This window comes from Carcharodon carcharias, chromosome 5, assembly GCF_017639515.1.
Source record: "Carcharodon carcharias isolate sCarCar2 chromosome 5, sCarCar2.pri, whole genome shotgun sequence".
In the NCBI taxonomy this organism is placed as follows: domain Eukaryota; kingdom Metazoa; phylum Chordata; class Chondrichthyes; order Lamniformes; family Lamnidae; genus Carcharodon; species Carcharodon carcharias.
In genome coordinates, this window is record NC_054471.1 from 51157342 (window position 1) to 51169646 (window position 12305).

General features: G+C 42.9%; 1 protein-coding gene across 2 annotated transcripts in view; it reads right to left on the reverse strand.

Moving 5' to 3' along the window:
- The window catches only part of crybg1a (crystallin beta-gamma domain containing 1a), a 319813-nt gene that overhangs the window by 60770 nt on the left and 246738 nt on the right, over positions 1 to 12305 (reverse strand). For both annotated transcript variants that reach the window (XM_041188918.1, XM_041188920.1), the window contains one exon: positions 5641 to 5786. In XM_041188918.1, coding sequence (XP_041044852.1) covers positions 5641 to 5786 — 146 coding nt within the window. The remainder of the gene's footprint in view (positions 1 to 5640; positions 5787 to 12305) is intronic.

Consider the following 12305-nt stretch of genomic DNA (forward strand, 5'->3'; position numbering starts at 1 on the left):
GAAGTTGCTGCCTCTGCCTGCTGTGGATCAGACAATGCGATGTGTTCACCAGATTGTAACCCCTATTCTAGAACTAGGTCCCACCCAGGAGTGTTTCTCCGCACCAGTGGAGGGTGTGGGTGAGCGCTGTGATGGGTCTTCAATTAGGGTATCATAAGATTCTTCTCCCAAGGTGCCTTCGGGGCTCGAGTCTAGCACCTGGGTCGTGGACCACCTCAGCTGCTTCCCAGATGTGCCTGCAAAGCAAGGAGAGATAATTAGTGCACGGCAGGGGACTGCGGAAAGGGGGAACTGACTCACTGCTATTGTCACGACTCACTGGGGATAGTGTGCTGCAATACAAAGCCTCACTGCTCCCCCAGCCACGACAAATGTGAAAAAGTTTGATCAACCCACCTAACTGTTTAATTTAGGTAAACAGAATACAAGCACCAGGTTTGTAAACTTAATAAATAAATAACTATTTATTGAACGTATAGTCTTTAACCAGTGGCAAAAAAAAAATGAACTGCTAATATTGGACACAATAACCTAAACTCTACCCCTTCTTAAATCCTGATACACACACAGATGCAAAACACATAAGGCACACAAAAACATGGATTTTAAGGGTGGGATAGAACAGTTCACTAGCACCAATTTCAGAGCACAGGATTTGATGGGTTGATTTTGATCGATGTCTGCCAAATTCCTTTCAGTTCTTTGTCCCTAACTGTGATTTTTCCTTTTGCCTCTTGACCAGGGTTTTTTAGAGTAGACTGATGGGACAGTTATTGGCCAGGTTGGTTTTTGTGGATGGGTAATTTTCCACATTGCCGGATTAATGCCAGTTTTGTAGCTGTACTGGAACAGCTTGGCTAGGGGCGCAGCAAGTTCTGGAGCACAAGTCTTCAGTACCAGAGCCGGAATATTTTCAGTGCCCATAACCTTTGCCGTATCCAGTGCCTTCAGCCAATTATTGATATCACATGGAATGAATTGAATTGTCTGAAGACTGGCATCTATGCTGCTGGGAACTTCAGGAGGAGGCCAAGGTGGATCATCCACCCAGTACATTTGGTTGAAGATGGTTGCAAATGCTTCATCCTTATCTTTTGCACTCAAGTGATGGGCTCCGCCATCTTGAGAATAGAGATATTTGTGGAGCCTCCTCCTCCTGTTAATTCTTTAATTGTCCACTACCATTCACGACTGGATGTAGCAGGACTGCAGAGCTTAGATCTGATCCATTGGTTGTGGGATCGCTTAGCCCTGTCTATTACTTGCTGCTTATGCTGTTTGGCACAAAAGTTGTAGCTTCACCAGGTTGACACCACATTTTTAGGTATGCCTGTTGCTACTCCTGACATCCCCTCCTGCATTCTTCATTGAGCCAGGGTTGATCCCTCAGCTTGATGGTAATGGTAGATGCTTGACGGTAATGGTAGGGCTTGCCAGTACCTAGATTGATGCCAGGTGGTCTGTCCACACACACTCTCTTAGACTTCATAGCAGTTTGAAACAACTGAGTGGTTTGCTCGGTTATTTCAGAGGGCAGCTAAGATTCACCCACATTGATGTGGCGCTACCTGGTGTCACGTGTCAGCCAAACCACACCAGGTAAGAATGACAGATTTCCTTCCCTAAAGGGCATTATTGAACCAGGAAAAACTCAGCAGGTTTGGCAGCATCGGCGGAGAAGAAAAGAGCCGACGTTTCGAGTCCTCATGGCCGTTCGACAGAACTTGAGTTCGAGTCCAAGAAAGAGTTGAAAGAGTTGATATTTCAACTCTTTCTTGGACTCGAACTCAAGTTCTGTCAAAGGGTCATGAGGACTCGAAACGTCGGCTCTTTTCTTCTCCGCCGATGCTGCCAGACCTGCTGAGTTTTTCCAGGTAATTCTGTTTTTGTTTTTGTTTTGGATTTCCAGCATCCGCAGTTTTTTTGTTTTTATCTTATTATTATTGAACTAGATGTGTTTTTACAACAATAGTTTCAATTAACGGTATTACTAAGACTAGCTTTTAATTCTAGATTTATTAATTGAATTGCCATCCACTGCCAAGGTGGGATTTGAACCTGTGTCCCCAGAGTATTAGCCTGGGCCTCTGGATTATTAGTCCATTGACTTGGCACTATGCCACCACCTCCCGCTGTACATGAGCTAACAGTCTCAAACACTGGTATTAAGTGATGAATTATGCTTCTTATAGTATCCATTCTTCTCATAATTGTCTTTTACTACATGTGGAAAAGAGACTGGAGTCTACTCATATTAAGTAAACAAATCAATTGATTACCTGCAATGTTGATGTGAATGGTTCAGTTGCTTCACACAAACATGGGAATTACAGGGCGTTGTCTGAGGTCGTGCAACTGGATTTATGTGGTCTAAGATAAGATCAGACTATATATACAATTTGGAATGTGATGCCAGATGGAGCCAACATAGGTCAATGCTGTCCAATAGAAACTGATGACTTAGCTACAAGTGTCGCTCATTAGCCACATGTGCCAACTTTCATAGGAAACATCTCATAGGCACACACAATGTGTACTTCCAATCCATATATTTACTTAACATCTATTGCTATTCAGTAATTAAAGCATGAAAGCACTCATACACTTTTCTTTTCATCTTATCATTTTATCAAGAAACACACCAATGTTGGCTCTGTCTGGCGTCACGTTCAAATTGTATATATAGTATGATCTTATCTTAGACCACATAAATCCAGTTGCACGTCCTCAGACAATGTCCTGTAATTCCCACGTTTGTGTGAAGCAACTGAACCATTCACATCCACATTGCAGGTAATCAATTGATTTGTTTACTTAAAATGAGTATACCCAGTCTCTTTTCCACATGTAGAAAACACATGCGTATGCCACGCCAATATGAATATTAACAGTGTCCATTACTCGTTTTTTATTTACTAATCAGAGGTGCAAGTTGCTACATGTGGCCAGCAGCTAATACATTATAGGAGAATACTGCTCTAGATGGATAATCTAGACTGTAATGAGATCTGGCGCAGAGTACCCCGTGCGTGCACCAAACTGGGCATTGGTTACTTGCCGACCTAGGAAGCAGATTAGCAAGCAAGGTCAATCAGTGATGGGCAATAAATTTTGGCCTTGCTAGGGATGGTCTCATCCAAAGAATGAATAAACAAAAAGCTGGACTTCAAAGGTAGTAATCATCAGATTATTCCCAATGTCAGGTGCAGGTGAAAAAACAGGAGGACAGAGCAGATGAATGTGTGCTGGGCTGTTGGTGCAGGAGGAAGGGCTTTGGGCTCCTAGAATGTTTGCACTAGTCCTGGGGGAGGTGGGACATATACATGCTGGGTGGGTAGCACCTCAACAGAGACGGGACCAACGTTCCCTCTAATTTTTTTCTATTTGTGAGTAGAATGAATTTTGCTATGTGCCCTGTACTAAGATAATGTGCGGATGCGCATCACCAGTCAAAACAAAAAAAAAACTTTTTTTGATAATATGTATTCTTAAAAAGTTATCATAGATATGGAAGAAGGAGAAGAAAGAATGCCAATCCTAGCCATTGACATGCTAACAAGCTAGTCCACAAATTACCAGATTTACTGAATGTAGTTTTAAATTTTCCATGGTGGCATTTAAACACAAAGCTTTTAGGTCTTAATTTCAGAACCATAACCAATACACTACCATTCATAAGAGAGGCATTTGTTGGTTTTTATATTACAAACATATAAATTAGGAGGAGGAGTAGGCCACTTGACCCTTCTAGCCTGCTCCGCCATTCAATAAGATCATGGCTGATCTGATTGTAACCCCAACTCCACAATCCCGTCTGCCCCCAATAGCCTTTCACTCCCTTGCTTATCAAGAGTCTATCTATCTCTGCCTTAAAAATATTCAAAGACTCTACATCCACCGCCTTGGGGAAGAGTTCCAAAGACTCACAACCCTCAAAAGAAAAAAATTCTCCTCATTTCCGTCCTGACCCCTTATTTTTAAACAGTAGCCCCAGTACTAGATTTTCCCAAAAGAAGAAACATCCTCTCCACATCGAGCCCATCGAGACCCCTCAGGATCTTATATTGTAGCTTGTATTTTAGGCATGTGACAGAAGTTGAATTGGTAGCAATGGCTCATGACAAGACGAGAATCTTCTGTTACAATTTGACTATCTCAAAAATATAAAGAGCTAAGGAGGCTTGCCTTTTAAAAGTATAGAAAATGTGAAAAAGGCAACTTTTTTTCAGCTTATTGAGTGTTTTCTTTACATAAAGATGCTATGAACAGTGAGGAAAATAGCTCAGCCATTTCTTCACATCAACAAACATAATCAGGCAGAGGCAAAGTGTCTCTGCGAATTTGGAGAGCTTGGCTCTAGCAAATGGGAGGCTGAAATCAGAGAGCACAGCATCCGTGTAACTTAAGTGAATATTGAAGGGGGTAAGTGCGCCTGGGACCTGGGAAAGAGAGCTTTGTGGTGAAGAAAGGATAGAATCGCAGGAGGGAAAATCATTTGAATAGTTTTGGGGAGAAGTAGTGGCATTTATTCCATCTACAATTATTTTTTAGTTTAAAAATCTATGAATTGTCTTTTTCTTCATATCAAGTAATCATCTAGACTTCCGTTTACAGGGTGAAATTTCAAAATTGGCAAGTTTTGTGAACTGTGGTGGAGGATAGTGATTGACAGCAAAAGGACTTAAACAGGCTATCTGGAATGAGGGAACCAGAGGAAGATGAAATTTAATGCAAGGAAATGTGAAGTGATACATTTTGGTAGGAAGAACGAGGAGAGACTATGTAAATTAAAGGGTGCAATTCTAAAGTGGGTGCAAGGAGCAGAGGGGGCATATATACACAAACCACTGAAGGGGGCAGAGCAGGTTTGAGAAAAAGACAGGGTCCTGGGTTTTATAAAAATGCCGGGGGGGGTGGTGGGAGAGAGGTTGGGTTGGCCTGGAGGCCCCCTCCCCCTGCCCAAGGCTGCAGGGGGGCCACCAGCTTTTACTAGGCAGCCTGCTCCCCCCCTCCCAACCCCAACCCAAAACCTGCTGCTGATTGAATATCAGCATGGCAGCCTGAAACCCTTAAATGGCCATTAATGGCCTCAATTGGCCCCCAAGTAGGAAGGCTGCCTTCAACCTTTCCTGCCCCGGAGTTGGGAAGGCAACATGTGCTTTAGCCCACCACCCCCCCCTCCTCTTCATTCTAAGGCCTTCCCACTCCCTCGCCCACTCCTGAGGAGGGAATGAAATTCTGCTGATGATTATATCCATCTTTGCTGAAGTTTCAATGACCCTATTATTTGTCAGTGGACAAAAGAACTATTTCAGTTAAGAAAGAAAAGAATGATAGTCTTCCACTTAAGTAGAGCCTTTCATGACCTCAGGATGTCCCCAAGTGCTTTACAACTAATGATGTGCTTTTGAAATACAGTCAGTGTTATATGCAATGTAGATAGGACTGCCCTGTGAATATGGATACCCACTGGGAGAAGAGGATTACAGACAGGCCAAAATTTCCAACTTTCTTATAACTTCACTACAGTGAAGTTACCGAATTAAAATGGCAGAGATCTTTAAGCAGCTTAATGTCTTTGCAGAAGAACAGAAGTTGATCTTTAAACTATTATTTTAAAATAATTTAAATTGCACTTACGTTCCACTGAGCACATTGATTGACCCCGTTCTCAATCCATAATCAGTATCTTGCAAGTCTGGAACAGGCCCTAGTACTTCAATATTTCTACTTTTCTCAGAAAAGTTTGTTTCATTGTACATTATCATGAGTGGAGGTGTCAAGTTCTGTATAATAAGAAAAATACATGAATTGTTTAACAAATGTATAGTTCCCTTCAGAAGGAAAAGCATTGCATATTCCAGAAAAAATAAAACTCACGTAAGAAACCAAAACATAAAAATAACTTAATTCTTCCAGTGTTTGCAAAGAATGCCAAAAAATTCAACTTCCACTCTACCAACATAGATTTTTCTTTAAGTGTTATCTAACGCTATAATATAAAGATATAATCATGATGTGTGTTTATGTAAAGCTTCCTTTGGTAGATTTTAAAGTGAAAAGATGATTGGTACATTCCAATCCCATGTTAATTGATGAACCTGAAAGGAATTGATTACTCCATGGGTCACCCTCTGCCATTATCAGATACACAACTGAGCCATCAACCCTTCAACAACTATTTCCAGCGAGATACCATAAGAGTTGTTGCTGTTTAACCTGGACATCTTAGTTCAGTGTGTTAATGCATTGTGAAGTACAGCGCAGTGACACGTTAGCTCAATTTCAGATTTGATCCTTGATTAATACAAAGTTTACTGACTTCAGCCATGATGGCAGTGGCAGTGATATGCAATTGACCTTATCATATCAAGGCTAGCAGAGAAAGGGACGAAAAACCACTAGAGGCGGTAGATAAAGGGGAACCAGTAAATGTAGTATACTTGGATTTCCAAAAGATATTCAATAAAGCTGCCACACAAAAGGTTAATACATAAGATAAGGGTGCTCATGGAGCTGGGAGTGATATACGTTAAGTCCTTGCTTTAAGTCGCCCCGATTTAAGTCATTTTGATTTAACATTGGTCAGTTAATAGAGCAGGATAATAGAGACATTTATCATCGGGACATTTGTTTTAATGTTGGTTCACGCCAGTGTGACTTAGGGTCGTGTGACCTGATCTGCGCCATTTTGGAGCAGCCTCTCCCACTCACCAATCCTTCTGGACACTGGTAGACCCTCCCAATCCCCGACCATCCCTCTCACCGACCCTCTTGGTCACTGGCCAGCCCTTCCAGTTACCAACTTTCCCTATGGGCGACCCTCCCTCTTGCTAACCCTCCCAGACACTGGCTGACCCTCCCTCTCGCTACCTTTCCAGCTGGCAGCTTACCTCCGAGATCCTGTAACTCGAAGCTGCTCTTGCTCTGAATCTGCTCTTCCTGCCTCTCACCGCTCATCTCCCAAGCCCTCACTCACAACAAAGGTTCAGGAGAGGGAAGTGGCCAGCAGGAACAGGAATGGTAGGGTTGGCCAGCAATTGGGAGGGCTGGGAAGCGAAAGAGGCAGCAAATGGGAGGATTGACACACGCAAGCTAAATAGAAAGAGTTTTTTTGTAAATGAAATAACTTTTAAAAGAAAATAAATGTAAAAATATAAAAGAAATAAGATAGAAATTTAGCAATGTACAGTATTTCAACTTACAAGATATAATATTTAAAATTTTTTTATGAGGGTAAGGTCCTACAAAACTAACATTGTTTCACTTAGGGGAGAATTTTTCCAATAGTGGGCGGGGCGGAGCCAATCAGCGCCCAGATCGGCAGCGTGTCGCCATTTTACGCAGGCGCGGCCAGTAGAACTCAACGCTACCTGTACGGGCAGGGGGAGGAGGGAGAGTCGGGGCCTGTGCTCTTTGGCACATGCGCGCAAAAGAGCGCAGCAATCTCTCTTGAGGCATCGAGCTGCCTCAGGGAGATTGAATGGATTAGAAAAATTTTCAATAAATAAAGTGGAAATTTATTTAAACATGTGCCCTCATGTGACCATATTATATCAGCTAGAACATGTTTGTGAAGTGCAGAAAATGTATTTATTTATTTTATTAAACCTTCAGGAAACGTCATCCCGCCCGTGGACAAGGTTTCCTGAAAAACGCAAAGGCCACTTGGGCTCTTCGCCCACCCACCAATCTTAGCGTTGGACAGGCAGCATTCTTAACAAGTTTAATTACTTTTTTAATGGCCTTAATAGGCCATTGATGGTTCGGCTGGCACGCAGCTGCCTCCGGTGTGCACCTGCTGAACGGAATATCGAAATGACACGCAATGACGTTGAGACGCACGCCTGACGTCATCGTGAGTAATTTTACACGTTGGCATGTAGGAACCACCCCCGCACGTTGACCGGAAGATTCAGCCCTTAAAGTTCAACTCTTCATGAACACAACTAAATGTTAAGCAAGGAATTACTGCATTAGTATGGATAGAGGATTGGTTAATGGACAGGAAACAAAGAGTAGAAATAAATGGGACATTTTCAAGTGGGCATGCTGTGACTAGTGGAGTGCCTCAATGATCGGTGCTGGGGCCTCAGCTCTTTACAAGTTATATTAATGACTTAGAGGAAGAGACAGAGAGTAATGTATCTAGGTTTGCTGATGATACAAAGCCGTAAGGAGGACACAAAGAGACTGCAAAGAGCTATGTGAGTGGGCAACAAGGTGGTAGATGGAGTTATTATTATTGGTTATCCCTCGCAAGCAAGGGTGATTGTTTTCCATAAATCCAAAGATGGCTGGTGAGGCCAATTCTGGATCTGCATACTTCATGGCACATAGGACTGTGTTCAAGAGGAAAGAGCACTGTGCACTGGAAGTTCTGTTGAAGGGTCATGAGGACTCGAAATGTCAACTTTGTTCTTCTCCGCCAATGCTGCCAGACCTGCTGAGTTTTTCCAGGTATTTCTGTTTTTGTTTTGTCATGTGGGGTGTCTGATCACGTATCATCAGTTTGGGTCATTGCGTGCCCTATTTGCCACTTTTGCTTTTCTTCGTCATTTTGTTGTTGGGTCTCAAAATGCTGGGATGCTTCCCACAGACTCTGCCACCATCTGGTTCTGTCCAAGGCAATAGACTCTCAGAAGTCGATGCCAATGTTGCATCTGTTGCCAATGTTGGCTTTCAGCACATCTTTGAAATGTTTCTTCTGTCGTCCTCTGGTGCATCTGTCCTCACTGCACTTATGGTCAATCAATTTGTTGATATTCTGATCATTTTCATCAAACCAAGCCTGATGTTTCCTGACAGAAAATCTAAGTATCTCTTTGCAGGCATTGATGATATTGGACATAAGGACGTCCCAAGCACTTTGGACACTCTTTTTCTGTTCTTGATTGAAGTTTGAAAGATTTCCCTAAGGTATTGCTCTTTTTCTTGGATCCTTCAGAGCTTTGATGTGATCTTTCATTGCCATCTCTTCTGTTGCACCGATTTGGGAGCCAGGTTGATGGACATAATGGAATGAATAAGTCGGGGATTAATCCAGCAGTCATTAGCCCTGTCATTGCTCTGGACATCTTTGTGATTCCAGACACAGACAACAGCATAATCGATCAGGTGCCAGTGTTTGGACCATGGGCATTGTCATGGCATTTTGTACTTGTTCTTCTGGCAGAACAGGATATTGTTAATGATAAGCCCATGTTCTGTACATTTGGTAAGGAGAAGGATGCCACTGGAGTGACATTTCCAATTCATTCCTTGCCAATAATTCCATTCCAGGGATTGATATCTCTTCCAACTCTGCTGTTGAAGTCTCCAAGAAGAATAAGCCTGTCCTTCAGAACTCCAGAGAGAACTTGTTCAATTTTGAGATAGAAATCTTCCTTAGTTTTGTTGTTTGGGTCCAGTCATTGTTGCCGTCACGGTGGCAAATTGGCTCCTTGCCAGTTGGAGACAAAGGGTCATGAGGCGCTCATTTATTCCAATAAGGGACTCATGAAGCTGCTTCACAAGTTCATTCTTGATGGCAAATTCAATTCCGTGAACTCAGCATTATTCTTCTGATTTCCCTTTCCAGACGAAAGTCTAGCCGCCTCTGAGTTCCTTGAGCTGCCCCTCTCCAGCTTGCCGGGTCTCACACAGGGTGGCCATGTCAATGTCATATCATTGGAGTTCTTGAGTGACAAATGCAGTGCTCTGAGCATTCTCTTGCAGGTATATCCATGAAGGTTGTGATGTTCCAGGTCCCAATCATTACTACTTTTGTCTTTTGTGTGTTTCTACTGCAGAAGGTGATCTCATTGGACATGGCTATCCATTTGGAAGAGGTCAGGCAAACAATGTTTAGAAAACCTTTTCTAGCCCCCTCCCCAATAAAGGGTGAGAAGAGTGGATCCTAAAGAGGGCTTCTCAGTCACAGTTACAGCTGTCGAAAGGCAGCCCTGCCTCGTGCCAGTGCTAGATGACCATCTTGTAACTGCTGCCTCCATGCCAGGTCATGACTAGAAGCTTCCAGACAACACAAATCCTGCTCCCACCACCATTTGCTGATTGCTGAAGGTTTTGGGGGTTGTGCTTGGAAAGAAAGATGCCTGTTTGTGACATCTTTTAGCATGGAGAAACCATTGCACACCAGCTTCCATATGTCTTGAGAGGAAAAAACCTTGATCCATTGGCAAGGAAATCAAGACGATTGGAGGTTTCCCTCTACTGCAGCCTTCATCCATCCGAACAGCCTTTGAGATATTCCAGGTGGCACATCTTCCTCCGCCTGTTGAGGACTTGTTTGCCAGAGCTCCATCTGCTACGTATTTCTACAGTTCCTAATAGGCCTTGGTGGATACAAAGGTGGGATACCAAATGGTGGGTGGTGAGTTTTGAATCTTCAATACACTGCTATTATTCTGTTTACTAACTCAGTGGAGGAGCTGGAGGAGTTGGTGGATCATCTTGATCGAGTTTACTAGAAATACAGTCAATGATCAACAAGACAAAGGTGATGGGGATGGGTGAAAAGATCTGCAAGGTTCTGATTAACGGAGATTAGCTTGAATAGGTTGATATCTTCCACTAACTTGGGTCACTTATCAAGTAAGATGCAGAGTCTACCAAAGAAATTCGAGTTAGATTTAACAAGGTCATGGCGTTGTGAATTCACTTAAAGGAGTATGGAGTAGCCACAGCATTTCAATTTCTCAATTACAACAAAAATTTGTCTTCTGAAAGCCGCTGTGTGGTCGGTGACAACATAGCTGTGTTGGACCATCAAGAGTAGTGATTAGGCTTGAATAAGAGCATTTGAAATGAAAGGAATCAGATGGATATTACGTTTATCATGGATGGCCAAGTGGACAAATGAGAGGTGCTTGGGAAAGCTGGTGTTAAGAGGAACTTGTCTGAGGCAGTGATAACAAGGAAATTCACATGTTTTGGACACATGATGCGAACAGGAAGGGAGCGTTTGGAAAAAGAGGTAATGCAAGGCAGAACATCTGGAAAATGTGCACAAGGGAGACCCAAGATGGCATGGACGGATAATATCAGGTGGACTGGCCTGTCTATGGGATATGCAGTGAGGGCAGAGAAGAATAGAAATCAGTGGAGAAAGATCGTTCACAGTGCAGCCAACCCTTGGAATGAGGACAGACGAAAGAGAAGACCTAAAAGGCCTTCATGGTAACCAAAGCGGCCCAGGAGATAAGGAGTCCCACCACACTTCATCCTGTTTTGATTGACCCTTTCGTACTCTTCTTACTCAATTGCTCAGGTTCCATGGCGAGGATGAGGGGGTAGACTTTGGAACTCCATCTTTGGCAGATGGAATACAGTACGGGGAAAGTGTGACGGTATTCACTTTCATGTTACGAATAGAAAATAATTTTTTTTAAAGGCATGAAACTGTAAATGTCAATTTCTAGAGAGACTTGGGTGTACTCATAAGGAACACAAAACAGTAGCATGTAGATACAGCAAACAATTTGGAAAGCAAATGGCATGTTGGCCTTCATTGCAAGGGGATTGGAGTACAATAATAAAGAAGTCTGGTTACAATTGTACTGAGATTTGGCGTGACCACACCTGGAATACTGTGTGCAATTTTGCTCTCATATTTGAGGAAGGATTTACTTGCATTGAAGGCAGTACAGCAAAGGTTCACTAATTGATCACTGGGATGTCCTATGATGAAAGGCTGAGTAAATTGGGCCTATACTCTCTGGAGTTTGGAAGAATGAGAGGTGATCTCATTGAAAGAGTCAAGATTCTGAAGGGGATTGACAGGGTAATAATGAGACGTTGATTCTGCTGGCTGGAGAATCAGAACAAGGGGGCATAGTTTCAGGATAAGGGGCTGATCATTTAGGACTGAGATGAGGAGAAATTTCTTCACTCAAAGGGTTATGAATCTTTGGAATTCTCTACCCCAGAGCGTTGTGGATGCATCATCATTGAATATATTTAAGGTTAAGATAAGCAGATTTTTGGTCTCTTAGGGATATAGGAAGCGGGTGAGAAAGTGGAATTGAAGCCCAAGATCAGCCATGTTCTTATTGACTGGCAGAGCAGGCTCAATGGGCCATATGGTCTACTCCTGTTCCTGCTTCTTATGTTCTTATGCTCATTCCAGTTCACTGCCCGGAGAGTTCTGCTGAAAACTACACCTGTGACAACTGGATTGGGCTCAAATCCAATTTCCACAAGCAATGAAACACTCCAGTGGCCCTCACAGCCTCGGCACACGTAAGGAATGAGCACGGTAACAGAATCGTGCTGGTTCCCATGGAGACACTTTTACACAAATCATC